The 26,485-nt window shown below is 49.2% G+C and overlaps 2 protein-coding genes across 2 annotated transcripts; both read left to right on the plus strand.

Moving 5' to 3' along the window:
• The first annotated feature begins 4,072 nt into the window (after positions 1-4,072).
• On the plus strand, positions 4,073-8,117 carry Krt35 (keratin 35). The gene is made up of 7 exons (XM_046442646.2): positions 4,073-4,608; positions 5,440-5,522; positions 5,723-5,879; positions 6,046-6,207; positions 6,488-6,613; positions 7,077-7,297; positions 7,614-8,117. Exons 1-7 carry the CDS (start codon positions 4,138-4,140, stop codon positions 7,759-7,761), a joined length of 1,368 nt encoding a protein of 455 aa, XP_046298602.1. The 5' UTR covers positions 4,073-4,137; the 3' UTR covers positions 7,762-8,117.
• A 4,960-nt stretch (positions 8,118-13,077) lies between these two features.
• Positions 13,078-20,055, plus strand: Krt32 (keratin 32). The gene is made up of 7 exons (XM_046442647.2): positions 13,078-13,615; positions 14,274-14,356; positions 14,517-14,673; positions 15,949-16,110; positions 16,189-16,314; positions 17,030-17,250; positions 19,573-20,055. The coding sequence occupies exons 1-7, from the start codon at positions 13,133-13,135 to the stop codon at positions 19,700-19,702; spliced, it is 1,362 nt and encodes a 453-aa protein (XP_046298603.1). The 5' UTR covers positions 13,078-13,132; the 3' UTR covers positions 19,703-20,055.
• The last annotated feature ends 6,430 nt before the right edge of the window (positions 20,056-26,485 follow it).

Consider the following 26,485-nt stretch of genomic DNA (forward strand, 5'->3'; position numbering starts at 1 on the left):
TTTTGTCTGTTCCCCTCTGGACAAAATTCATTGTCCAAATCTCAGTAGTTTCAACCTGGGACACATTTCTCACATCTCTATCATCAGAGATGATCACACCACATGGTTTATTTCATAACTAGTTACACTGTGACATCTAAGGGAGCAGGTATTTATCTCACGGACCTTTGTATATTCAGGGCCTGCAAAGTGTTTACGGCTGAATGTTTGCTGAATGAATAAAGGAAGAAAGGAACTTGCCTGGGATAACTCACCTGGGAACTCAACAGAAAGCTGGAAACACAGCATCTTCCATATTAGACAGCATGACCTGAACGTGTGAATGTTTTGCAGCATAAGGTTGATAATCACAGGGCAGCTCTCACCTTGAGAACACAGGGGCTACTGGGGTCACATATGCCTGGTAAATAGTAAGGTTCAGAAATGTTTGTTGAACAAGTAAACCTTAACCTATGCAGGTTATGATCTATGTGTGGATGAGAAGATCAGGCCCAAAAGGAAGAAGTGACTTATCAGGTGTCCCTCAGGTCCCCTGGGGCAGCATGATGAGGCTCCTGCTCTAGTTGCCAGCCCTGGGCACAGTTCTTAAGTGCATGGGGGTACGTCTGTGGTAGAGGACAGCTTTAGGAAAACCTGAATGCATTTGGTGCATAGCTGCAGACTTCTCTGTTTCTGGATTTACTTCTTAAAGGAACACCACTGGAAACTGTACAAGAGGCAATTCCATGAGTTGTAATGCATGGCCAATGGTTGCTGGTATTGTTGTCCATGTTGATTGCCTCCCAAATGGCACGCAAAGTCTCCAGGTCCTCAGGTCCTGTGAGGCAGTGAGCATCTATGTGATGGCTTCATCTGTCACACTGTCAACTCCAGAATACCCATGGATTTTGCTGTTTCTAAAAACTATGACTGTTTTGGGGTTTGAGGGTTTGTAATGAGCAATAATATGAAAGTGGATGTTCAATTCACTTAAAGATTTTTACATGTCGGCACTTGACTAAATAAAAAAGAGGAGGGGGGAAAAAGAAATGCTAACAAAGAATGGAAGTAGACCAGAATATACAGAATATGTCATATCTTTAAAAATATTCCTTACATGTTTTTAACAAAATTATCTAAAAAAAATCTTATCAAGAATTTTTAGCCAAGTCTTTAGCATTAAATTGTCTCCCTGGGGCCGATGGCTTTTGCTCTCTGCCATACAATTGGTCATTTTTGCACAATCTGCTGATGACACAGATGCCGGGTCCCTCTCTGGCTTGGAGTCTCAGCCTCCTGGGTGTGAGAGTAGGAGTAATAAGACCACCTGTGTTTTTCTACCCGCTCCCTATTTGAATCTTCTCTTTCCCTCTTCTGTCGCCTCCTTTCTCCACTCCTTTCCTCTCCAGACACAATTCCCCCTGGGCAAATCATTCATTTGTTTGCTCATTCTTTCTGAGACACCTAGGAGTCCAGCTCTGGGCTTGACATATCGGAGGCTTCAAAAAAAGTACAAGGTCAGTCCCCAGGTCCTTCCCTTCCCAGTGTCCCTGGGCAGCTGGGGCTGAAACACAAACAGAGGATGGCAGTTAATGGACAGCCAAGGGAACTACACCAGCCACTGCCAGGGGAGCTCACCATTGAGGGTGGCGGGGTGCTGCAAGGCTGGAGCAGGCAGCGGGCCCCAGGGAGAAGGGATGACTGGGGCTGAGCCCCCAGAGGCGTGGGGCAGGTCTGAGGCCTGGAGTCAGAAAGCCTGGGCTTTAGTCTTCCTGGAAAGCCTGTGTAGACCTTGGGTAAACCAGTCACTGTTCTGACCATTGGGTTCTCCTGTGGAAGTTGGCGTCCCTCTATCCACAGCTGTGTTGAAAGATGTGTGTGGGCTTCAAGGAGATAGCACACCTCCAACAAATGCTGGTTCTGCCGACTCTGTTGCTCATCAGCTGTGTGAGCTTGGGCAGGTTCCGGAAACATTCCAAGCCTCAGTTTACTCACCTATTAAATGGGGCCATGGGCTATGCTGACCTCATGACGTTGTGAGGACTGAGAGAGAGAATGTATGGAGAGAGCTGAGCACAGGGCCTGGTAGGTTCTGAGCACTCAGCACACCATGGCTGGTCCCATCAGCTTTGTTATTAACAGTGCTGTGCTGAAGAGCACTTGAGATCTCCCTCTGGGAGGACAGTTATGGACCCCTGCCTGGGGACCCATGTGATCCCTGAGGCTGTGCTGTGACTTCTCTGGGCTTTGTGGCTCCAGGATGGCTAGTGTCAGCTCAGAGCCTGTCACCCAGAGCAGGAGGCTGTGGCTTAGCAGGGTGGGTAAGTCCTATTCCCACTTAGCTGGGGAACCCCAACATCTGAGGAGGCTCAGCCAGGCTCTCAGGTCAGCTCTGTCATTTGCCCCGAGGCATGGCCCTCCAGTGGGGACAGGCTGAGGCAGCCAATGGGACCCCAGGATTGTGTCTGAGTGTGGGAAAGGCATGGTGACTCATGGGAAGTCCATATCTCAGGGCCCCAAACCTAGGTACCTAGGCCATAGGAGAGTGGCCTGTGTGCTCAGAGCCTGTCCATGTTCACTAGTGACAGCTGCTTGGCATCACTGGTCTCAGTGCAAGACTGTATTTAGGTGGGGACCGGCCATCATAGCAGCTGCCACTAATGAGCACTGATCACAGGCAGGTGCTCTTGAAGATGCTTCAAACTCATTTACTCCTCCCGGCAACGCTAGGGAGCAGGTTCTGTTATTCTCTCCCCAGTTTCCAAAAGAGAAAACAGAAGGACATCCAAAGAAGTGAAGTTAGTTGAACCCACAAATTCAGATGTAACCATCATGAGCTGCTGCTCTGGGACAGCACAGGGTGAGCAGCTTCCCCATGTGGAACCCACCCCAATTGTCTCCTTCCTGTTCTCCACAGACTCCATCACCTCCAGCCCAGGATGGGGTTCCAATGAGCATCCAGGGGCACAAAGCAAGCTCTCACCATCCCTGAGTCTTGATTTCTTCAGCTTCAGGGTGGGGATGAGAAGCTCGGGCTTGCAGAGCAATTCTGGGGCTTCCGTGAGACCCTGTGCAGGGAAGTGCTGGTGCCTGGCTCACCGCTGGTGCTCAGCCATGGTTGTTTTCTTGATGGGAACATGATCAGTGTCCCTAGAAGAGTAAGCACGCCCCAATCCTCAGTGCAGCTCAGAAGACAAGTCCCACAGGGTCATCTGACGAGGCCTCATCCCCAGATCTGCTGCCCCTCTCGTCTCTTTCGGGCCTCACTGGCTCGGGAGGCTGGCCTTACTAGATCCTTTGTCAAGCTTTCTAGGTATTGGCTCAGCCAAGTCGTGCAGAGAGAGAAAACGGCAAGGCCAGGTTCTTGGTGCTTGCTATGGGGGTCTGGAATTCAAGGAGCTACCTTTTCCCTCCATTCAGGCAACCAGAAGTAAAACCTTCATTTTCTACCTAGGACCAAGGAAGACAAGCCCTTCTAGCCAAGGCTCTGGGTGGAGTCATGGACAGATGCCTGATGGCTTGTATTCTAGTCTGGAACTGAGCTATGTAGCCTGGCCAGGGAGGGAGTAGGGCTGCATCCACCAAGGTTCTACTGAATGGAGGGTGACCAGTTGTCCTTACATTAAATGAAAACCAGAAGAGCCCTGGGGAAACAGGAGTTGGTGACCTTGGCCAGATATTCTGGGCCCAAGAGCCCTCTATTTCTCCCTTATCTTCCTGCAGTTTGCAGGCCTGCTCTTCATCGGAGCCAGCCCATAAAAGGAGACAAAGCTATAGAGGTGAAGGCGGTGGCTGGACTCCCACGCCTGTTTAACGAGGAGGCTGAGGTCTGGGCTCTGATGACAGGTCCCTTTGAAGAACTGACGGAGCCTTGGTCTTCCCAGGGACATGGGATGGTGGGGGTGAGTCTCCGTGTAGCCACCAGTTCAACGGGACTCCAATTTTACAAGGCCGGGAAATATTCACGGAAGGCTAAATAACAGGTTAATGAGGGGTTTCAATAGAAAGTGGTATTAACTTTAATGAGGAGAAAACACTTTGTAAGGGCCAACCAACACCCACTGGGGCGGAGGTATAAATCCCGGCTGTGGAGCTGCTTCTTCACATCGGGGTGTCTGGTCTTAGGGATCTACCACTTGCATCCGGGCTCCTGTGGCCATGGCTTCCAAATGCCTCAAGGCCAGCTTCTCCTCGGGATCCCTCAAGAGCCCAGGAGGGACCGGAGGGGGCTCCAGTCGTGTATCCACGATCTATTCCAGCAGCTCTTGCAAACTCCCGAGTCTCTCCCGGGGGGCCCGAAGTTTCTCTGTGTGCACAGCCGGGCTGGGCAGAAGCAGCTCCAGGGCTTCTGGTGGCCTCCCTGCTCTCTGCCTCACCACTGGAGGCTTTGCCGCCAGCTACAGCATGGGTGGGGGCTGGTTTGGGGAGGGAATCCTCACTGGCAACGAGAAGGAGACCATGCAGTCCCTGAACGACCGGCTGGCCAGCTACCTGGAGAAGGTGCGCCAGTTGGAGCAGGAGAACGCCAGCCTGGAGAGCCGCATTCGGGAGTGGTGTGAGCAGCAGGTGCCCTACATGTGCCCCGACTACCAGTCCTACTTCCGGACCATCGAGGAGCTCCAGAAGAAGGTGAGAGGTTCCGTGTGGCAGTGGCTATCCAGGAGCCTGGTGGCATTAGACTCAGACTGGCAGCCAGAACATGTGTGATGGTGGCCCTAGGGCACCTAGGAGGTTAAGAAGCATGTTTCTCCAGTAATTACAGAGGGAGGTATCATTAGCCCATTATACAGAGGAGAACACTGTCAATTAACCAGGCTTTGGCTGGTTAATTGACCCAGATGGCCATTAGTGCTCTCTGGGTCATGATGAACATAGAGTGTATGAATTAACTGATGTGTGACCTTTGGCACCATTGTCCATTTCTCTGATTTTTAATTTCTTCATTCATTTTAAGATGAAGGGATTGAACCTGATGCGTCGAGTGTAGATCAGGTTTCCCATAAATAACTCAGGGAAGAAAATACCTGTCAGAAAAGTTTCCTTCTTGCCTTGTCTTTATCCCTTGAGAGTCACAGCTGGATTCTGAGAGGGACAATCTATGGCCAGAGAATCACGGGTACACTGTGGGCAATGGCCTGCTTTGGGTCCCCAGCAGGCCTGGGAGACAGGAAGACAGGAAGGCAGGGAGGAGCCTCGTTCTACCATGCCGAGCCTTTCCTGAAGCACGCCCCTGCCCTTCTCTCTAGCCCTGGGCTACATACCACAGACCCACTGCATTGGGAGGTCCACAGTCCAGTCCCTATTGCCTTCCACGAACCCTCAAGGAGCTCAGCTGCTAGGAGTCCAGGATGGACAACTGTTTCTGTCCAGAGGACCCCTCCCCACCCCTCTGCCTGCCTTGGGGGGTCCCACTAGCAGAAGGTCCTTTCTTGTACTGAAGTTGCTCCTTTCTATCCCCAGACTCTTTGCAGCAAGGCAGAGAACGCCCGGCTGGTGGTGCAGATTGACAACGCCAAGCTGGCTGCCGACGACTTCAGGACCAAGTAAGTGGACCTGCCCACCCTTGAGAGGGGCTGTTAGACTTGGACCTGGGTATGCCTAGACTCAGGGTTTTGGCTGCATTCAGTCACCAAGACACAAAAGCAGGACTCATAGCACCAGGGCAGTGTATGGTGGCGCCTGACTTTGAAATAATAAAAAAAAAAAAAATTGGAGCTACAGATGCCCTGTTCTATGCCTGCAGGTATGAGACAGAAGTGTCCCTGCGGCAGCTGGTGGAGGCTGACATCAATGGCCTGCGCAGGATCTTGGATGATCTGACCTTGTGCAAGGCTGACCTGGAGGCCCAGGTGGAGTCCCTGAAAGAGGAACTGCTCTGCCTCAAGAAGAACCACGAGGAGGTGAGCATGGGGAAGAGGCAAGCATGGGGGAGGAGGTGAGCATGGGGAGGAGGTGAGCATGGGGGGACATGTGGGTGTGGGGGAGGAGGTGAGCATGGGGAAGGAGGTGAGCATGGGGGAGGCAGCCAACTGGGAAAGTTAGTGCTAACCCTTGTCTGTGCCACAGGAAGTGAACTCACTGCGCTGCCAGCTTGGTGACCGGCTCAATGTCGAGGTGGATGCTGCTCCACCTGTGGACCTAAACCGTATTCTGGATGAGATGAGGTGCCAGTATGAGACTCTGGTGGAGAATAACCGCCGGGATGCTGAAGACTGGTTTGACACCCAGGTAGGTACCTGGAAACAATCAGTGCAACAGCGGCACACAGAAGTGGCTGTGAGGTTGGGAGTCAAGAAACCTGAATGTGGGTGTCTCAGTTCTGTTCTAACCTCACTGTGCGACCTTGGGCATGCGTCTATCCTCTAAATAGCATGGATAAAAGGAATGTGTCGGACTGGGTGATCTGGAAGGTCCTTCTTGACTGATGATTCTATGTGGCCTCTGGAGACCTTTGAAGCTGAGTCCCCAAAAGGCTCCTAACCAGGTCCTGTGTGTATGTATGTTTCAGACAGAGGAGCTGAACCAGCAGGTGGTGTCCAGCTCAGAGCAGCTGCAGTCCTGTCAGGCAGAGATCATTGAGCTGAGACGCACGGTCAACTCCTTGGAGATCGAGCTGCAGGCCCAGCAGAGCATGGTGAGCCTGCAGGTGGGGGAGGGCTTCTGGACGAGGCCTGGAAGCCCATAGCTCTGCTGCTCCATGCTCTGATCACATTGGCAGGCTCCAGGGGTTCAAGTTCTTGAGCAACAGGCTTCTCTTGCAGAGGAGAAGAATGAGGGCCAGGCCCCAATCATAAATGCCCCAGTGGTATGGGACAAGAGGCCTGGAGCAAGCCGTAGGTCCAGGCAGTAGCTCCTCTATTTGTGTAATCACATCCATCTTGACATATTATCAGTTACTCAGAGATGCTATTAATCAGGAGATAATCTGGATCTGCAGGCTACGGGGACTGGTTGGCTCATCTCAAATGAGATGTCTGATGGTGGTTCATCCTGGCTCAAATAATTCTCTCAGCTTCCACTCTTGGATTTTGAGGTCTCACTTGTACTTTCTCTGGCCTCTAAATTTGTTCCTCCTTCCGTAACCCTTGACCTCCCAGAGAGATGCTTTGGACTCCACCTTGGCAGAGACAGAGGCCCGCTACAGCTCCCAGCTGTCCCAGATGCAGTGCATGATCAGCAACGTGGAGTCCCAGCTGGCCGAGATCCGGGCTGACCTGGAGCGTCAGAACCAGGAGTACCAGGTGCTGCTGGACGTCCGGGCCCGGCTGGAGTGCGAGATCAACACGTACCGGGGCCTGCTGGAGAGTGAGGACAGCAAGTGAGTGCCACTGTGTGTTCTCTTGTCTTCTGAATGCCGTCTCCAAAGTTTTGGGGAGATAACATGGTGCCTGGGAGGAGCACAACACTCAGAGTCGGGAGTCCTGGGTTTTACCTCTGGTCACACTACAATGTCACCATATGATTGTAGCTGGGCCCCTTTCCTCTCTGGGTCTCATTTCCCCTTTGGTAAGATGAGAGGACAGGATTAGGTGGTTTTTAAGATGCCTTCCAGTTTGCATATTCTGGGATTAGCTAGGAGACCCTGAAAACAGCAACTGGAAGATCCAAGTTACCTGACTCTTTCTGTCTCCTAGGCTCCCCTGCAACCCGTGTGCCTCTGACTGCTCATCCTCCAAGTCAAGCTTCCCCTGCCTTCCTGCAGCCTCCTGTGGTCCAGGCATAGCCCGCACGACCTGCAGCCCCCGCCCTGTTTGCGTGCCCTGCCCAGGGGGTCGGTTCTGAGAACTTCTGACCCAGAAGGCCAAGGTCATTGTCACTTGGACATGGCCCTTATTCAATCCTAACTCTTACAGCCCAATCCCCTCTCTGCACACAGAGCCCAGGTCCAGGCCCTGAGAGGGCTCACTGCAAACACATGCCTTCGAGTTTCTCAGAGCCTGCCAGTAAGGCTGGCTGCCCCCAAGGCCGTAACTCCTCATCATTTCAATGGGCGCCAGCATCTCTGTTCTCAGGGAACAGAGACTTTCTTTCTGGTGTATTGGGTTGGGCTTTCTTTCTGGTGTGTTCCAGTAGGTTCTGAAATGCAATACAAGGTTTCTATTGGTGGAACAATAAAGCTCGTTTGCTCTGGCTGTGGATTCCCAATTCATATCATTTCTGTGTTCGTTTGTGTTCCTACTGAATCCAGGGATAACCACTGGATAGATGAATACCAGAATGCTTGACCAAGAGTGACCCTGGGGATGACAGGGTCCTTGGGCCCCTGATCAGGAAGGGTAGAGGCCACGGTGAGATGTTCCGCTTGACTTCTCTGATGAAGACCTTTTCCCAAGATTCCAGTGCCGTGACAGGTTTACCAGACCTCGCCTGCTATGCCTCTTAGCATCCGTGGCCACCCTGTAAGCTAAGAGATCAGTGAGATAGAAAGCATTTCCGGCCACTTAATTAGCCTCATGTCTGTGGCTCCTCATAAAAGCAATGATATAGTACCACACACTCGTGGTACTTTAAAGGGTACAAACACCTTCTTTCCTTGCAGCCTTTCATAAAGCCTTTCTAGATGGGTAAACCTCCTTAATATTCTACTTCCCATCATGTTCAGAAGACAGAGAGTGGGCCTGCCAGTGTCTCAGAGCCTGCTACAGCTCAGAAGTTCTTGCCCTTGGGAGACTCGTGCTTCCTCTTGTGGGATCTCAGCATCTGACAAGTCCTGTGACCAGGTGCATGGGCAAGAGAGCTCCAGGTATTAGATATGGAAAATGTCAAACCCTCAAATATGGAGGCCTCAGAAAAGGGAGTGAAAAAGACAGCCATACCTTGATAGCATTGATCCTTTCCCAATGCACTCTTTCCCAGTGACAAGACAAGCCCTGGGGAGGAAATAACCATCCAAGCCTAGACTGGCAGTCTCTAGGAAGGAGCCAAAGTATTGACGCTTCCCAGAGCAAATCCTTTCTCAATGACAGTGCAATGAGACCCCAGAGGGAAAGAGATAAGTACTGACCACTGACCCCAGACCCTCTATCTGGTCCACTGACTGCTGATGACAGACCCTTCATCTGGCCCACTGACTGCTGACCCTGGACCCTCTGTTAGACATGCTCTGTCATTAATTAAGTCACCTCTCAGTATAACCTATATAAGCCCAGTCCCCTTCTTTGTTCAGTGGCTCATTTTCCACCAGGGGAGTGGGTCCATCAGAACCATGACTCCATTCCTGAATAAAGACTTTCAGCTGATTTGTGAAATTTGTGTTGGGCCTGGTCTCTTTGTGCTAACACCAGGCATCTAAGACGGAGTGCTCTTACTGTGTTCAGAATGTCCTCCCCAAACAGATCAAGCAAGTACAGAGTTCTAGCAGTCCCAGAGGGAAAGGGACAGGGTCAAGGCAGCACTTTCTAAGCTAGAAAGGAGGGAAGGTTGTCCTGAGTCAGCCCTCTGCTCTCCAAGATGCCAAAGGCTCTTGCTGGGGGACTTCAGTGATGTTAAGAGGGCTCTGACAAGTTGGTAAATGCTGCCTGACCCATGCAGGCCCAGGCCTGCCAGGTCAGGATGTCTGTATATTTCAACCTGATTTCACCGTAGATTCTGTCCCTTCCTATCCCTGTGTATAGGAGGGCCTGGGCCTTTGGTCTCCACCACGTAGCTCATGGCAACCTGAACCTCCACTCAAGTTCCAGTCACCTTGGAACACTTCAGCAGATTTTGCTGAGGGTCAGGTGCCCATGGCGAGTGGTGGTCTCAGAATCATTCACTTCAGCCAACAAACCCTTACAGACCACTAATGTGTGCCAGGCATTGGTTAGGACCAGGGGCAGGATTGGTCTATGTGGGAGAGAGGTTGAGATGGGACAAGAAGGACACCTGCTTACTACTTCTTTCCTTTCCACCTCAGTGGTAAGAGGAGGCCGTGAAATAAGCATAAAGAAAATCTGGGCCAAGAACATGGAGTCAGGTTGATGTGGGTTCAAATCTCAGCCCTACCACTAACTGCATAAAGGAATGCTAGCAGGTCACAGTCCCTTTTCTGAGTACCAGTTTCCTCTTGGGAAAAGTGCAAAGGTGACACTTACTGTGTTGTAAAGTCCCTAATACTTTGCTGAGCATGTGATGGGCACCTGGAAACTAGTTAACATTGACTCTTGGATGCCTGGATTTCTCTGAGAGTGACATATACTTTCCCCTATCTGGGATTTCATTTCTTAGGTTTCCTTCAAGGCAGTGATGCCCAGGACAAAGCAGGCTAGCTAAAGTGAATATATGGTTATATAATTTATTATTTAATTCCAACTCTGACCAGTCGTGTGGAAGTCATGGTCAGCAGTATCAGATGCTCTCTTGAGCACATGGCTCTAGTGAATTCTGTTTTGTATGTTCCATTCCTCCTCTTTATAGCACTCTTCATGGCACAAGTCCCTTCCAAGCTTATAATAGTTCCCTTCCAGATGGCGTTAACCAGATTACATGTAATCCTGCCTCTAATTATTACTTATGCTTTTTAATTATAATACTGTTTCTATTTATCCAGATGTTCTCAGCCTTGTCTGCACACTGGGATGACCTAGAAAGCCTGACAAGACAAAACAAAACAAAACCCATACCTGCTCTGTTCCCCAGAAATTTTGACTTAGTTGTTCTATCATACGGCCCAGTATTGGAATTTTTGAAGGTTCTCCAGGTGATGATAATGTACAGAGCTCCTTCAGGAGGAAGGGGTTTTAGCAATTCAACTTGGAGTATAGGCTTGACCTAGACCTTAGCACTATCAGTTCTGATCTCTAAGACAGTTTGGGGGTATTCCTCAATTATTTTTTCCTCTAATAACAAATATTTAAAATGAATTATAAGTTTAAGTTATCATATTTTTATTTCCAAAGAAACTTTTTGTTCTCTATTCTTCTTTTATAGCATCCAGTTCTGGTTTCCTGTATATAACTGTTACACCCATCTCTGAGATAATTATTTTTAAAAATATAGTTTTGGATTCTGTGTTGTTTCTGTCTCATTTCTCTCTTTTACTGTTTCAATTGTTTGCTTTTTTTTTTTTTTTTTTTTTGGTCCATCCTTCATAATGCCAAGCATTTGAACGGAGTGGAGTTTGCTGAAGATTTCCTGGGGACTGTGAGGTCAAACGGTGACATTTTCTCTCTCCCTCCCTGATGGCTCTCTCTACACCTAACTCCTGTTTTTCTCTTCTCCTCATCCTTCCCTTCCATGATTGCCCCCAGGAACTTCAAATTCTTCTCTCCTTTCTCCATCTGATATCTTGCTGCCAAATCATGGCATGTGGGGGTTCCACCTACCCCAAGAAATTATCAACATAAAGGTATTTTTTAAAGTAAAGACTCTTTTCTTCTGCAAGATGAATTCTGGTGGCTGCTGTTAAGATACATATGCTTCACTACCTCAGTGATTACCAAAACTACATAGAGGTCTTGTTGGGTAGAGGTTGCTGGATCTTATTCTTCAAGTTTCTGATTCAAGAGGTCTAGAGTGATCTTGAAAAATTGCATTTCTAGTATGTTCCTGAGTGGTGTAGATACTGCTAACCTGAGGACTTTACTTTGAGAACTACTGTTACACTTTATTATAGGAATATTTATATTATTTTTTTGAGGGCACATGAATGTCAAGAACCCAGCACAGAGCCTGGCAGTGGTATACATTCAATATCACTGGTTATGATTTGGAAGCGTGGCCTGAGGTCTCATCCCATGTACTTGACATTGCCATCCCACCTCCTTCTGTCTGACACCACTGGCTTCTCTAAACAGTTCATTCAGACAAGGGTAGTGGGGTTATGCTTGTTATAGGAAATTAAGCTGAGATTATTCAATCAAACCGTCTCCATTTGCATAAAGAAATTGAGGCCCAGGGAGGCACATTGACTTTCTCAAAGCCACAGAACAAGCTAGAAGGCGGCTTCTCTATTTTGACTTTTCTTCAGCAATGAAAGGGCTGTCTGGCTCTTTGACCAACATGTCTGGAATATATGAAAAAGAATACTCATACCCCAACACGATATCGGGAAGAAAGTGGATAAAAGCTGCAGCTCTACAACACACACATATTAAACATGTGTTCTGTGAGCTCCTGGGGTCTACAGAAGATAGAAAACCGCTGGTACAGCAAGTTGCCTTACAGGGATGCCCAAGGTCCCTGTTAACTGGGACACCTGCTCCTGGTCTTCTGTCTTGGCTCATCTCAGGGCTGCAGAGGGTCCCTTCTCAAAGGGGCTGATTCCCACTGCTTCTGTTCTCTGGGGTCCTGAAGGGAGCCCTCGCAGAAAGTAAAAGCAGAGCTGGTTCCAACCTGTTTGACCTCAGTCTGTTCAACAGTCCGGATTCAAATGCTTGGTAACTCTGTACAGGGCACCGTGATCACTGAGTAGAGGGACATGGTCAGGGGAGAGCATCTGCCTCCTGGTCATAATATTGACCTGCTTTTCCCCACCCCTCCCTGTCTCCAGTGAAAAGATGTCCTGGATTCTCAGGCTTTCTTAATGAGTCTGAAGTTCATTCTCTCCTTCCTTGATAGTGTTTTCTTCCCCTTAGTGGGAGCTGATACATGTTTGAAAGCCTCAGAGGGTCACACACTTTCCTGTGTCCCTGGACTTATGCCTCTGCCGGTATCGGTGCAACTTCTGTCACCCACACATTTCCTCATTAAGGGGCCAGGCCTCTTCCCACAGGGAATGCTCTCATTAGAAGGGGCAGCTGCCTCTCCACAGCCCTGCAGACTTCCTCAGGGCAGGTACAGGTGGGGGCGCACCGGGCAAGGCCAATGGTGACACAGGGCCTGGCTCTGGCCCTCCCTGGCTGCCACACCCTGTTAATGAGGGCCCAGGCCTGGAGCGGATTCTTTGAAGATTGTGTCCTGAAGCTTTCCCCTGGTTATCAATGATAGGAGCCCAGAGTCCTGCTTTAGCCAAATGACAAGTTTGGTGTCTTTTATGAGGACAGGAAGTCCTTATTGGAAACCAGATTACAAATTAATTAGCAGCTTCCTCTGGGGCCGAGTGTAACATCAACATCCCCCAGGACGACTTTCTAGCGTGAGCCCCCTCACTCCAAGGGTATAAAAGAGGTTCGAGTAGGAGGTTCTCCTGTAGACATCAGGGCAGCTGCAGCCGAGGAGGAAGGGCCTCCCCAACATGACATCCAACTGCTGTGTCACCAATACCTCGCCAGCTTCTGTCAAGGGCTGCCCTCAGCCTTCCTCCGTCTGCTCCAACAGCATGAGCTGCAGGCCCGAGCTGTGCCTGGGGTATGTGTGCCAGCCCATGCAGAGCCTGCCTTCCATCTGCATGCCTCCCAACTACCGGCCAGCCAGCTGCCTCTCCAAGACCTTCCTGCCCAGCTCCTGCAGGCCCAGCAGCTGCTGGCCGGCCAGTGGCATCTCCAGCTCCATGGGTACCTATGGCTGGTACTATGAGGGCTCCTTCAACAGCAATGAGAAGGAGATCATGCAGGCCCTGAATGACCGCCTGGCCAGCTACCTGGAGAAGGTGCGTCAGCTGGAGAGGGAGAACGCCAGCCTTGAGAGCAAGATCCAAGAGGCCTGCCAGTCCCAGGTGCTCACCCTGTGTCCTGACTATCAGTCTTATTTCAAGATCATCGAGGAACTCCAGCAGAAGGTGAGGTCAAGTGGCGAACAGACTCGCTGGGGAGGCGTCCTGAATAGCCGGCACTCCAGATTTCAATCGCATTAATTTAGCAAGCTATGTTCGGGGAAAAGAGACCTCCCTAGGGCATAAGATTATCTCATCATTTATGCACTCAGACAGAGCCCTTAATGTGGGAAGAGACTGGAATCTAGTCTTAGCTTTACCATTGACTCATTGCATGACTTTGAGAGGTCTCTTCCTTTCTCCAGGACTCAGTTTCCTCATCTGTAAGATGGGGATAACAGTGCTCCTTATCTAATGGGGTTGTGAAGAGGATTCAATGAGACAATGCAGGTCAAATGCTTGCAATAGTCCCTGGCACAGATTGGTCTTTCAGTAAATATCAAGGATCCTTCTAACTCTCAGGAGAATGAGCTCCTACAGAATGAGATTCTTTCCTTCCATATTTCCCATCTGAAATGGGGCATTTGGGTTAATAAAGATCCAGATGATTTATTTAAAAAGTAAATCTCAAGGACAAGAAACTCACTAAATTTTCCCCAGAGTTCCAGAGTAGAGGGACTTCCTCGGGGATGGCCAAGGGCTGCTGAGTCTTGTCTCTGCTTCTGCTCTTTGGGTTCTTTTTCTTTCTTCTCATCCTGCACTAACCCCTCTGTGTGGCCCACAGGTTCTGTGCACCAAGGCGGAGAATGCCAGGATGGTTGTGCACATCGACAATGCCAAGCTGGCTGCTGATGACTTCAGGACCAAGTGAGTTTGGCCCGGGGAGTGCTGCCCCTCTTCCTGAGCCCTCTCGGGGTGGCTTTCTATTAGCTTCACAGAAGGCTGGAAAGTGCTAGCTGTTCGAGGCCTGGCCCGAGTTCTGTATGCAGTTCCACCCTTCAGCTGCTGACCCCCCAACTGTGTGCAGGTACGAGACGGAGCTGTCCCTGCGGCAGCTGGTGGAGGCTGACATCAACGGCCTGCGCAGGATCCTGGACGAGCTGACCCTGTGCAAGGCTGACCTGGAGGCCCAGGTGGAGTCCCTGAAGGAGGAGCTGCTCTGCCTCAAGAAGAACCACGAGGAGGTGAGGCCAGAGTCGAGCTGAGGCGGGGAGGCAGAGTGGGAAGAACGTGGTGTTTGGGTTGGGTAGATGTGAGTTGAAATTGCCAGGCCTGACACACATTGTTTCTGTGACTTTAACAGATGATGTCATCTTTCTGAGCTCCCTCATGTGTAAAACGGGGCTAACACGATCATACAAGGTTATTGTGAGGAGTTAATGGATATGACATGGATCATAGATATGACCCAGGTCATGGACATGAAAGACCAGCCTCTTGGTAGCTGCTCAGAAACGTAGCTCGATTTTGCTGCAATTCTTGGGACAGTGTGACTACTGAATGTCCTTAGAGCCACATCCCAGAGGGAGAGTGATGTAGTTTGGCCAGGGTCAGGTTATATTCTGGAACTCACATCAATGGCTTTTCTTTCTCTGCCAGGCTAGACCCCTGGGGATGCCCCTATTTCTTCTGAGAGAGAGTCGAACTACAATGGTTTTCTTATTTTCCCTGTCCCCACCCTGTTCCCTCTTTTCTCTTCTGTTTTCATATAATACACTTAAGCCCAAGCCGTAGGAAAACCCTCTACAATCTCTTTCTTCCTCTTTGGAGGCCCTCGGAGGTCAAGCACCTGTGTGCCCTGGGCACCTGTGTGTTGCGAAGCCCACCTGAGCTGGGGTGCTTTATGCCTCCTTCCCTGGGTTGACTCGCAACCTCTTGACTTGGGATTTGAATGAACGAGTGTCTCTGGGTCCTGGCTGGGTTTCCTTTGGCTTAAGTGTAAAGTAACAATCCCTCACCACGTACTCACTGAGCACCCTTGGGCGCCTGACTCATTCCACTTAAATCAGACAGCTGGGAACCGCACCAAAAAGCCACTAATGAGGCATTATCACTCACTCCAGCAGCCTCAGTGACAACTTTCTCTCATTGGTAACCAAGCCTGGGGAGGTACCCATCCTAACTTGGGCCTTAAACCAAGTGGAGCCTGGCTCCTGCTGCCCTCCACCCCAACTGAACAGGGCTGGGAGGGTGATGGGAGAGGGATGGGTTGGGTTCCCCATTTTAGGAAAATGGATCAAATGAACCCTTTTGCTGCTTTTGGCTTCTGCCAAAGTGACAGAAAGTGTCATGGAAGGGCACAGCTGGAGCTGGAAGATCATTGAGATACTGCAGGGTGGACCGCAGTCCTCTGAGGGCCCCTCTAACTCTGAGATCTTCAGCATCTTTTGTTGGATCTGTTCGTGTCTCCCTGGGTTGTGAGATTTTTCACACTTGCCCCGGGTCTTGTGCCTTTTCAGGAAGTCAATACCCTCCGATGCCAGCTTGGAGACCGTCTTAACATTGAGGTGGATGCTGCACCCCCTGTGGACCTGACCAGGATGCTGGAGGAGATGAGGTGCCAGTATGAGACCATGGTGGAGAGCAACCACAGGGACGTGGAGGAGTGGTTCAACCTGCAGGTGGGTGCACCTCTCCCAGGCGTCCGGGCTCCTCAGTGTCGGGAAGCTCCTCCTAGCTTGCTCCTCTCTCCCCTGCAGATGGAGGAGCTTAACCAGCAGGTGGCCACGAGCTCAGAGCAGCTTCAGAACTACCAGTCGGACATCATTGATCTGAGACGAACAGTGAACACGCTGGAGATTGAGCTGCAGGCCCAGCACAGCCTGGTGAGTGCTGCTGCTGGGGGCTTCTCTGCCAGCCCTGGATGGGGGCAGTGTGCTGAGAGAGTCAGGTTCAGATTTGCAGGAAGGAGGAAGGGGAGACCCAGATTTCAGCCACCATGGACACTTCCCCAGCTGACTTCCAAGGTTTCTTCCAAGATCCAGCTCAGAGACAGAAGGGGCATGTCCCAGATCAGATCTGGGTTAGGCGGACCCTGTCTGACACTGTTCCTTAGGAAGGCCTGTTCCCGCTTAGTATGCTCTTTTAAACCCCTGGTTCTCAATATCACCACAGGGATTTCAATAGTCCTCATATCTAGTTCTTCTCTGGACCAACATGAGAATTGATGGAGACAGAGCCTGCACATAGATATTTCTAAAGGGCTCCCGTGTGACTCTAAGTGCAGCCAGGGTTGAAAACTACTGTCCTAACTGATGGCAGAGGAGAGGTACTTGGTGACCCTCCAATCTAAAGCCTGAAGCCAGCCTGGAGTTTTAGATGGAAAAGGGATTTAGAATCAGATTTATGACTTGGGTTCCATCACTTACCAGTCATCTAACCTCACTTGACCTTTCTGGGCTTCAGTTTTGGCAGTGGCTTCCCTGGAGGGGGGGTATCATTACCAACACCCAAGGGAAACCTGGTTCTTCTTGGTTCTTTCTGAACCAGGCCATGTAAAATAGCTCACCCCTCATGATGACATCTTTTCTTTTGCCTTAGAGGGGCTCTCTGGAAAATACGCTGGCCGAGACGGAGGCCCGCTACAGTTCACAGCTGGGCCAGATGCAGTGTATGATCACCAATGTGGAGTCCCAGCTGGCTGACATCCGCTGTGACCTGGAGCGGCAGAACCAGGAGTACAAGGTGCTGCTGGATGTCAAGGCTCGGCTGGAGTGTGAGATCAACACCTACCGGGGCCTGCTGGAAAGCGAGGACAGCAAGTACGTAGGCCCTGGAGAGGCTCCACAGGGATGTGGGTGAGGGTCAGCAGAGGTTATAGGAAGCAACCAGACCCATCCTTAAGAGACCATCAGCTTAGAACCCTATCAGGTGTAAGAAGACATTGGGAAGCTGGCATGCTCCCAAGAGAGCCAGGCAATGGTGTTCCTGCTGCCGTCTTGAAACCGGCTCATGGGACCATTCTGCTCTATGCCAAGTTGACGAACTACTTCCAGGTGCCAGGTACTAGGAAGGATGCTGTATAGATGACAAGGCATCTGTTCTCAAATTGTTTGCATCTGATAAAGGGACAGGCAGACAGTCCCTGGAGAGCTCAGTGGGGAGAAGATTTTAGGATGTTAGGGGACAACAGATCCCCTTAACATGATTGAGCTATAGTGGGAATCAGGACTGGAATCAGACAGAAATTGATTGATTAATGGCAGTTGGGGCCCATTCATGGACAACCACAAGACCACGCTGGTATGTGTGGGATGTTATTTTATAGCTCAGCAGGAGGCCAGTCTCTCTCTCTCCCTCTCTCCCTTCCTTCCTTCTTTCCTTCCTAATATGGAATTTGCTTACCTGCTCATCTCCCCCAGTAGAAGGCAAACATCTAGAATGCAGAGACAATAAGATGCATTTTCATTTCCTGAACTTGGCTCATGGTAGATGCTCAATAAATGTTTCTTGGCCAAGTCAACGAGAGCTCAAAGCTGCTCTTCAGGAAAGTCACCCTGAGAGCTGTGGAGGAACTGATAAGGAACCAGGCAGGGACACTGGCCGTGGCCTAGGTAAGCAATGGAGAGGGCCTGATCAGGGCAGCGGAGGCATTAATTCCCGATGCTGCGCAATCAGGATCAGCAGGACTTGGTGGCTGTCTGGATGCAGGAGTCAGCTGGGCTCTGAACACCTGGTGGGCTGATTCCTATTGTAGCATTTTCCTTTACATTTAGCCTTGCTCTCTGTCATTCAGAATCTGTTCTCCTCCTCCTCCTCCTCCTCCTCCTCCTCCTCCTCCTCCTCCTCCTCCTCTTTTGTGGTATGGGTGATCAAATCCAGGACTTAGTGCCTGCTAGGTAACACTGTCACTGAACTATACCTCCAGCCCTGTCATCTAGAATCTTCTCCTTTTGGGCAAGTGTTGCACAGTCAGATATTTTCAAGGATGAGATCATTCACATACATGTGTGATGTAGGTCATTTGGGATTGTGGGAACCAGGGAGCTCCTGTCTCATCGAAGGAAAGCAGTGCTGTCCCCTCAGGGTCAATTCAACAAACCTAGTATTGATGGATTTTCTGATTCATCAAGGGAAGCTGACAATTTGGGTGTTTTAAAATGCTAAGTTATATCCACATTTAAAATTTTTTCAACAAATTGAAAAAGTAGAATGCCAGTCAAATTATAAAACTTCAGGCTGTCTGTGGCCCTCAGGCTGCCTGTTGGGCCTCTGAGCTGTTTGGTCTCTGCCCAACATCCAGGGTGTTGTTTTTGGTTTTGAGCCCCAGCCTGTCAGTCTCTGAGATCATTCTCTTTCCTTTTGCCATGTATTCATCCCAGACTCACTTATTATTTCTTCTTATTCAACACATTAAGGGCCGACTCTATGCCAGGTATGCAGGGTGGGCACATGTACACAGCTTCTGACCTCACTGCCTAGTGTGGGGTTTGTGTGTGGGGGAGTCCATAATGGAATAGTTACTGATCACCGTGGAAGGAGGTATGGGTACCCCTGTGGGATTTGACACAGAGAGATGCGGGAAGGCTTCGAGGACGTGGCAGTTGAGTTGAGCTCTTAAGAAACAGAAGAAGTTGATTAGATGAGAGAAGAGGGAGGAGTGTTTCAGAAAGAGCCAACAAGACACAAAAGTCCTGTGGCCTGAGCAGCCTGGACCACAAAGAAACTGGCAGAAGGTAAGAGCATTGCAGATTAGAGAGCACGGGGGTCATGAGGTGAGGCTGGGGAGAGAGGCAGAAGCAGGACCAGGTAGGTCCTATTAAAGAGCTGAATTCACCCCAAGCACAATTGGGAGCTACTGAAGGTCTTAGGTAGGGGAGGGGCATTATTAGGTGGGTGTCTGTAGGAGATCGTCTGGCCACTAAGTTGACAGCAGTCAGCAGAAACAAGAGTGGGTGGAGGGGATCAATTAGGGGGTTACTGAGGTAACAGAGAAAAAGTTGACAGAGGTGGGACAAGGGAAGCTGGGTGGAGAAGGTGTACAGTGGACCCATTTGAGAAGCATCTGTAGCCTAGATTCGACAAGATTCGCTCCTGAGCTGGCCCCTCCGCTAAGCCTGATCTCCTGTGGCTTTCTCCCGCAGGCTGCCCCGTAACCCGTGCTCCACTCCCTCCAGCCAGTCTTGCACGCCCTCGCCCTGTGTGCCCCGCCCGGTCGGGGTGCCCCGCACCTTCTGCGTGCCCTGCTCGCCCTGCTCCCCAGGCCGCTACTAAAGTTTCTCAGCGCGGTGGATCCTGGAAGGACCGGAGCTGGGGGGCCTGGTGCCTCTCAGGCTGAGCCGGACCACCATTTCGTGGCCATCAGAGGAGCAGGGCCAGCCTCCGCAGGCGAGGACGACCCAGAGCAGGACCTGAAAGCGGACCATCCGCAACGTGTCCTGATACCACAGGACACGTCGCCCTTGCCCTCGACGCTTCAAAACTGCCTCCTCCATTTCTGGGGGCAAGCTGTACTGTTTGGTGATGCTTCTGGTTGTCTAAGTCGCTGCAAAGAGCATGCGATCTTAGTTAACTGGCAAATAAAGCCTCATTTAGTGGCTCTGCAAGTGCATCTTTTTCTCTTTGTCACTCACAGCCACTTCTGCTCAATTGGGCTCAAGAGGAATGTGCCCAAATTCTGTATTTATTTTTGTGCCCTCACTGTTTCCATAGAGGCTTGAGAGGTGTTGGCTAAAAGGGCTCACATGCCATGAATCTGTTAAATTCAAGCAATCGGTCCGGAGCCAAATAATAAAAGAATAAAGAGAAGAGGGAGAAATTATGCCAGGAACCTAGGCCAAACTACTGTAATTGAGAATAATATTGTAACAAACCCACCCCTAAATCTCATTATAGCTGGTACAATGGGGTCATTCACTCATTTGCGGGATCTTCAATGAGTGCCTACTCGGTGAAGATTCTGCATTAGAGGCTGGCTAACCCAGGTGATGGGTCCCCAGATACCTAGTTAATAGTGTCCTTTTAATCATGGTAACAATCTATGAATAAAGTACCATTATTTCCTCCACTTTATAAATGTGGAACCAGAGACCCAGACAGGTTAAGAGACTTGCCCCAAGTCACACTAAGTGGTAGAACTAGGACTCAAATTGAAAGCTGCAGGCTCCAGAGATGCTCAATCAATTCATATTCAGAGTCCTCACTATTTGCAAACTACAGCTGGGTACAAGGGATCCCCAAATATGAAATGATCCCTACCATCCAGACAACTTATAATTAGAAGGGGCGCCAAGACCAGTGCATTCCTCAATAAGGGCCACATAGTAATAGTAACAACAACAGGTACAATGATCACTACCACTTATTTTTTTTTTTTTAGTTTTTTATTGTTGGCTGTTCAAAACATTACATAGTTCTTGATATATCATATTTCACAATTTGATTCAAGTGGGTTATGAGCTCCCATTTTTACCCCATATACAGATTGCAGAATCACATCAGTTACACATCCATTGATTTACATATTGCCATACTAGTGTCTGTTGTATTCTGCTGCCTTTCCTATCCTCTACTATCCCCCCTCCCCTCCCCTCCCCTCCCCTCTTCTCTCTCTGCTCCCTCTACTGACTTTCGTTTGTCCCCCTTATATTATTTTTCCCCTTCCCCTCACTTCCTCTTGTATGTACTTTTGTATAACTCTGAGGGTCTCTTTCCATTTCCATGCATTTTCCCTTCTCTCTCCCTTTCCCTCCCACCTCTCATCCCTGTTTAATGTTAATCTTCTTCTCATGCTCTTCGACCCTACTCTGTTCTTAGTTACTCTCCTTATATCAAAGAAGACATTTGGCATTTGTTTTTTAGGGATTGGCTAGCTTCACTTAGCATAATCTGCTCTAATGCCATCCATTTCCCTGTAAATTCTATGATTTTGTCATTTTTTTAATGCAGAGTAATACTCCATTGTGTATAAATGCCACATTGTTTTTAATCCATTCATCCATTGAAGGGCATCTAGGTTGGTTCCACAGTCTAGCTATTGTGAATTGTGCTGCTATGAACATCGATGTAGCAGTGTCCCTGTAGCATGCTCTTTTTAGGTCTTTAGGGAATAGACCGAGAAGGGGAATAGCTGGGTCAAATGGTGGCTCCATTCCCAGCTTTCCAAGAAATCTCCATACTGCTTTCCAAATTGGCTGCACCAATTTGCAGTCCCACCAGCAATGTACAAGTGTACCCTTTTCCCCACATCCTCGCCAGCACTTGTTGTTGTTTGACTTCATAATGGCTGCCAATCTAACTGGAGTGAGATGGTATCTTAGGGTGGTTTTGATTTGCATTTCTCTGACTGCTAGAGATGGTGAGCATTTTTTCATGTACTTGTTGATTGATTGTATGTCCTCCTCTGAGAAGTGTCTGTTCAGGTCCTTGGCCCATTTGTTGATTGGGTTGTTTGTTCTCTTATTGTCTAATTTTTTGAGTTCTTTGTATACTCTGGATATTAGGGCTCTATCTGAAGTGTGAGGAGTAAAGATTTGTTCCCAGGATGTAGGCTCTCTATTTACCTCTCTTATTGTATCTTTTGCTGAGAAAAAACTTTTTAGTTTGAGTAAGTCCCATTTGTTGATTCTAGTTATTAACTTTTGTGCTATGGGTGTCCTATTGAGGACAGTATGTAGATCGTAGCCAACTTTTTCTTCTATCAGACGGCGTGTCTCTGATTTGATATCAAGCTCCTTGATCCATTTTGAATTCACTTTTGTGCATGGCGAGAGAAAGGGATTCAGTTTCATTTTGTTGCATATGGATTTCCAGTTTTCCCAGCACCATTTGTTGAAGATGCTATCCTTCCTCCATTGCATGCTTTTATCCCCTTTATCAAATATAAGATAGTTGTAGTTTTGTGGATTGGTTTCTGTGTCCTCTATTCTGTACCATTGGTCCACCCGCCTGTTTTGGTACCAGTACCATGCTGTTTTTGTTACTATTGTTCCACCTACCTGGCAGGCGCGGCGGGTGGGGGGCGGCTCTGCCCCTCAGCAGGCCGCTGGGCCTGCTCTGTGCGTGGTCACAGTTCCCTCTACCTTGCCGGTGCAGGGGGAGGGGGCGGCTCTGCCTCTCAGCAGGCCGCTGCTCCTCTTCTGCCGGTGGGTCGCAGGCCCGCCTACCTTGCAGGAGTGATTGGAAGCTCTGTCCCGCCGCGGGCCACTGACTACCACTTATTGAGCTCTTAAGAAAAGTCTCCAAATACCATGTTGAGCATCCTACAAAAATTACTGTGTAATTTTCATGACTGCCGTGTAAAGTCAGCATCGTATCTATTTTAGAGGTGGGAAATGAGGCCAAGAGAATAATAATATACAGGACTACATGCAGGGACAAAGATTTAAACCCCAGCCTAATTGCACAGTAGTACTTTTTTTTTTTTTTTTTTTTAAAATTACTGAGCTACGTGCCAAATTCCTATCCAGAAAGAAGAAACACGAACGAAGTTCAGGAGAAAGTATTGGCTGTGGGGATCCCAAAGGGCTTCTTGTAGCTGGTAGTGTTTGAGATGGGCTGTGGAGGGGGAAGGGGATCTACGCACACAAGACAAGGGGGTGCTTGAGGGGTCTGCAGGGGAGCGGCCTTCATCTCTGGGGCCCTGGAGTGGCCTAGGAGCTGCAGCAGCAGGTTCCTGTGTGAGAGACTGATGGGGATAAAGCTCCAATAGAGGAAGGCATTGGACTTTGGCGGGTGGGGCTCAGGAACCCCATGAAGAGCCTGACCCTCCAGGAGGCAGTGGGAGGTTGAGCCCAGGGGTGACATGATCAGAGAAGGATCTTTGAAAGTCTTGCATGGAGTGGAGACAGGCTGGCTGAGAGGCAGGCAGGGAGCTGATGGATGGTCCACAGGAGAAGCCAACAGGCCCTCAGCTAAGGCAGTGGTGGTGGCCGTGGAAAACTAAGGGCTCAATTTGAGAGATGTGGTGAAGGACCTGCCTTGGCAATGGACTGGCCGTGGCAGAGAAAGGAGAGCGATGAGTACCTTTCTGAACCTTTCTTTCCAAGCACACAGCTCTTCCTAATGAGCTGAGATGATGTTTATATTAAGTACCTGCCCTCTGGCCTTGCCAAGAAATGATGAAAAGTGGGTAGGATCCCCAAGTTGCCTGGGGGTCCTCTGGACATGATCCCGCATGCCTGCCTGGCAGACAAGGCCATTAACCCCACAGCGGAGACACTAATATAATGCTCAGCAAACTGTGGCTCCTGGTGGGTGGGTAAAATTTCAATGCAATGCGATGCCAAGGAAGAGGGGCTCCTCATCACTGCGTGCAAACCGACAGTCCTTTTCCACAATGTGCTTAGCTTGATAAGTGTGTTAGATAGAACAGGCTAAATGTTGGATTCTAGAATCCTACATCTGTTCGTCTAATATGGTAGCCACTAACTACACTTAGCTATTTGATTTTAATTGAATAAAATGGAAAAGATCAGTCCCTCAGTTGTATTAGCCTCACCTGGCTGATCTGCATTGTTCTAAGAGGAAGGAAGCAAGACAATGTGGGCATAGAATATTGCTGGCATCACAGAAAGTTCTGTTGGACAGAGCTGGTCTAGACTGTCAGACCAGAAGGAGCCGTCCAGATGATTTGGCCTACCCTCTCCTATTTTACAGACAATGAGTGTGAGACCCAGAGGGAAGGAAAGATGTGCTCACAGATATACAACCAACAGGTGCAAATGGAAGCCAAGTGTTTGGAAGCCAGGCTAGCAGGTCTCTCTAGGCTCTTTATACTTTCTCCAAGTATCCGTAGTTATTTGTGATTTCAGGTTAATAATTATTTCCCCTTTTTCCTTCTTCATTTCCCTAAGAATGGAGACATTTTTAGATGCTGAAACTCATTCCTGGAAATGTAGTCCTCTTTAAAAACATAACTAGCAACCACCAAACTCAGAATCTCTGCTTCCTTTGTACATTTGGCTCAGTGGAAGCACAGACCTTAGGCTGTGGCCAAGAGCTAAGTAGGAACAACTGCACAGGAGTTATAGGCCAAGAGTCCAGGCCCCGGACCCTTTGGGGGACCTGTTCAGGTTCCTTTTTCCCTAGCATATATTGTCCAATCCTACTGGCTTCTGTTTCCACCCCTGTGTGTTACTACAACTTGCCAAGACCTGTCTCACCCCCCAAATGCCTGTTAAGCTTTTTTATGTGAAACTAAGCCCCACAGCCCCAGGCCAGGAGTGTGCCCCCTGCTGGAAGCGGCTGGCCAGCACCCTCCATGCCTGGGTGGCACTTCCAAGTGAGCCATCTTCCTGCCTAGTCTGTCTCTTACCAATGAGAAAAGAACTTATGAGTGTAGACTTTGGGAAATATTTATACCCCACTATTACCAGGACCTCCTGGAGTGTTCCAATGGGGATTCTCAGAGGAACTCTGTCCTCATATGAAAGCATTTGGATTTAATGAAGGCTGGTTTATAGGGAAATGTAGGCAGGGCCATGGTGATGAAAACTCTGGCATATTTGATGTTTGGGAGAAACTCCCACAGGGATCAGGGATCTTCCTGTGGGACTGTTGAAAGATAGGATGTGCTCTTAAAAGACACAACTTTCCTTAAGGTCATTAAAGAGTCTGGGCCTGGCCCCTGCCACTCACTACCCTAGGGCAAGTCCCCTTTTCTGGGGGTGGCAGTGAGGGGCTATGATCAGAATCACCCATCAGGGAAGCCTGGCAGGAGGGTGATGCTTCCTGAGAGAAAGACCCAGGAGTCGTGCACAGTGGCTGGAAGATGGGGTGGTTTCATGGACCCTGGATTGAATGAAATGAAGTTTTTCCTCCCCTATATATTAAGAAAAACATTTGCAGTGTGATTAAAAAAGTAGGCCTCTTCCAGGCTATAACTGGAAAGATTATTAATAATAAAACAATTGTCCTTTTGGGTTCTACCAATTTTAACATTTAAGTGCAATGATCTCAATTTGTCTAAATAGAAAGTTCCCGGCATCATTAGATGTCTATCTTCGTGAACAATCGGTTGAGGTTTTTCTCTCTATATAGTGGTCTCCCTTGGCCATAACAAGTAAGCAAACACATGAATGAGCGTCTTTGGCATAATGGAAAAGATCAGTGGCTTTGGCTTCAGAAACCATTGGCTAGAATTCCGGTTGTGCTGCTCACACACACTGTGTGAGTTTTGGCAGATCTCTGAGTCTCTGTGTATCTTGGCTTTCTCCCCTGCAGAAATGGGGAGAATCCTACCTGCTCCATCGAGTGGTTAGGATATGATCCCTGTTTATTGTAAATGCTCAATAAATGTTGATTAAAGAAAATCCGCTTTGGTGACAGACACCCCCCCCCCCTTCTCATTTCTCTCAGTGACAGTGGCAACTGAACCACTTTTCGTAGCCACCCTGAAGCTCAAGTTCCAGAAACGATAGCAGCAGGAATGGCACATGGGGAGCTTGGCTTTGCTTCAGGGCATCTGAGGGACTTCCAGTCTTGGTCTAAATGTCCTAGAAGAGTGTAGGCCCTGTGTCTGAGGCCTGGTGTCTATTCTGGAGGCCTCCTGGATGATTCCTGGTACCCTCCCTCTGGCCCTGTCCTCCAGCTCTGGAGCAGGCTGACCATCTCCCATGTGCTGTGAGGGATCCTATTTTTAGCTATCATTTATTGTGCTGTGTAGCACAGGGGACATCAAATGACAGCTCACTGTTCAAATCCAGCTGCTCCCTGTTCTGATAAATCAAATTTTATTGGAATATATCCACATCCCCTTGTTTCTAAATTGTCTTTGTCTGCACAGTGCCATGATGGCGGAATTGAGTTGCTCTAGTGCAGAGAAGCCACATGGCCTACAAAGCTGAAAATGTTACTATCTGGCACAACAGAATGTGCTAGAGTTAGGAGCCCAGATTCCAGGCCTGGCTCTGTACTAACATGCTCTGTGCCCCTGAGAAATTCATAGCCCTTCTCTGGTCTGTGAAGCACAGAGGGGCTGAGTGGGTTCTTTAAGTGTCCTTGAGTTCTGATAACCTACCCTCCCCCTATTTATTGTTCTGACTCTAGGGATTCCTG

The sequence above is a fragment of the Marmota monax genome, unplaced genomic scaffold, assembly GCF_021218885.2.
Source record: "Marmota monax isolate L192 unplaced genomic scaffold, Marmota_monax_Labrador192_F-V1.1 WCK01_AAM20220418_F8-fsc00205, whole genome shotgun sequence".
Lineage (NCBI taxonomy): Eukaryota > Metazoa > Chordata > Mammalia > Rodentia > Sciuridae > Marmota > Marmota monax.

Bases quoted from the DNA above. Each gene is read 5' to 3' on its own strand.
- Krt35 (XM_046442646.2), top strand. From the start codon at position 4,138: ATGGCTTCCAAATGCCTCAAGGCCAGCTTCTCCTCGGGATCCCTCAAG. The intron at 6,208-6,487 runs GTAGGTACCTGG...TGTATGTTTCAG, and splicing joins AAGACTGGTTTGACACCCAG to ACAGAGGAGCTGAACCAGCA. The intron at 6,614-7,076 runs GTGAGCCTGCAG...TTGACCTCCCAG, and splicing joins TGCAGGCCCAGCAGAGCATG to AGAGATGCTTTGGACTCCAC.
- Krt32 (XM_046442647.2), top strand. From the start codon at position 13,133: ATGACATCCAACTGCTGTGTCACCAATACCTCGCCAGCTTCTGTCAAG. The intron at 16,111-16,188 runs GTGGGTGCACCT...TCTCCCCTGCAG, and splicing joins AGGAGTGGTTCAACCTGCAG to ATGGAGGAGCTTAACCAGCA. The intron at 17,251-19,572 runs GTACGTAGGCCC...TTTCTCCCGCAG, and splicing joins CTGGAAAGCGAGGACAGCAA to GCTGCCCCGTAACCCGTGCT.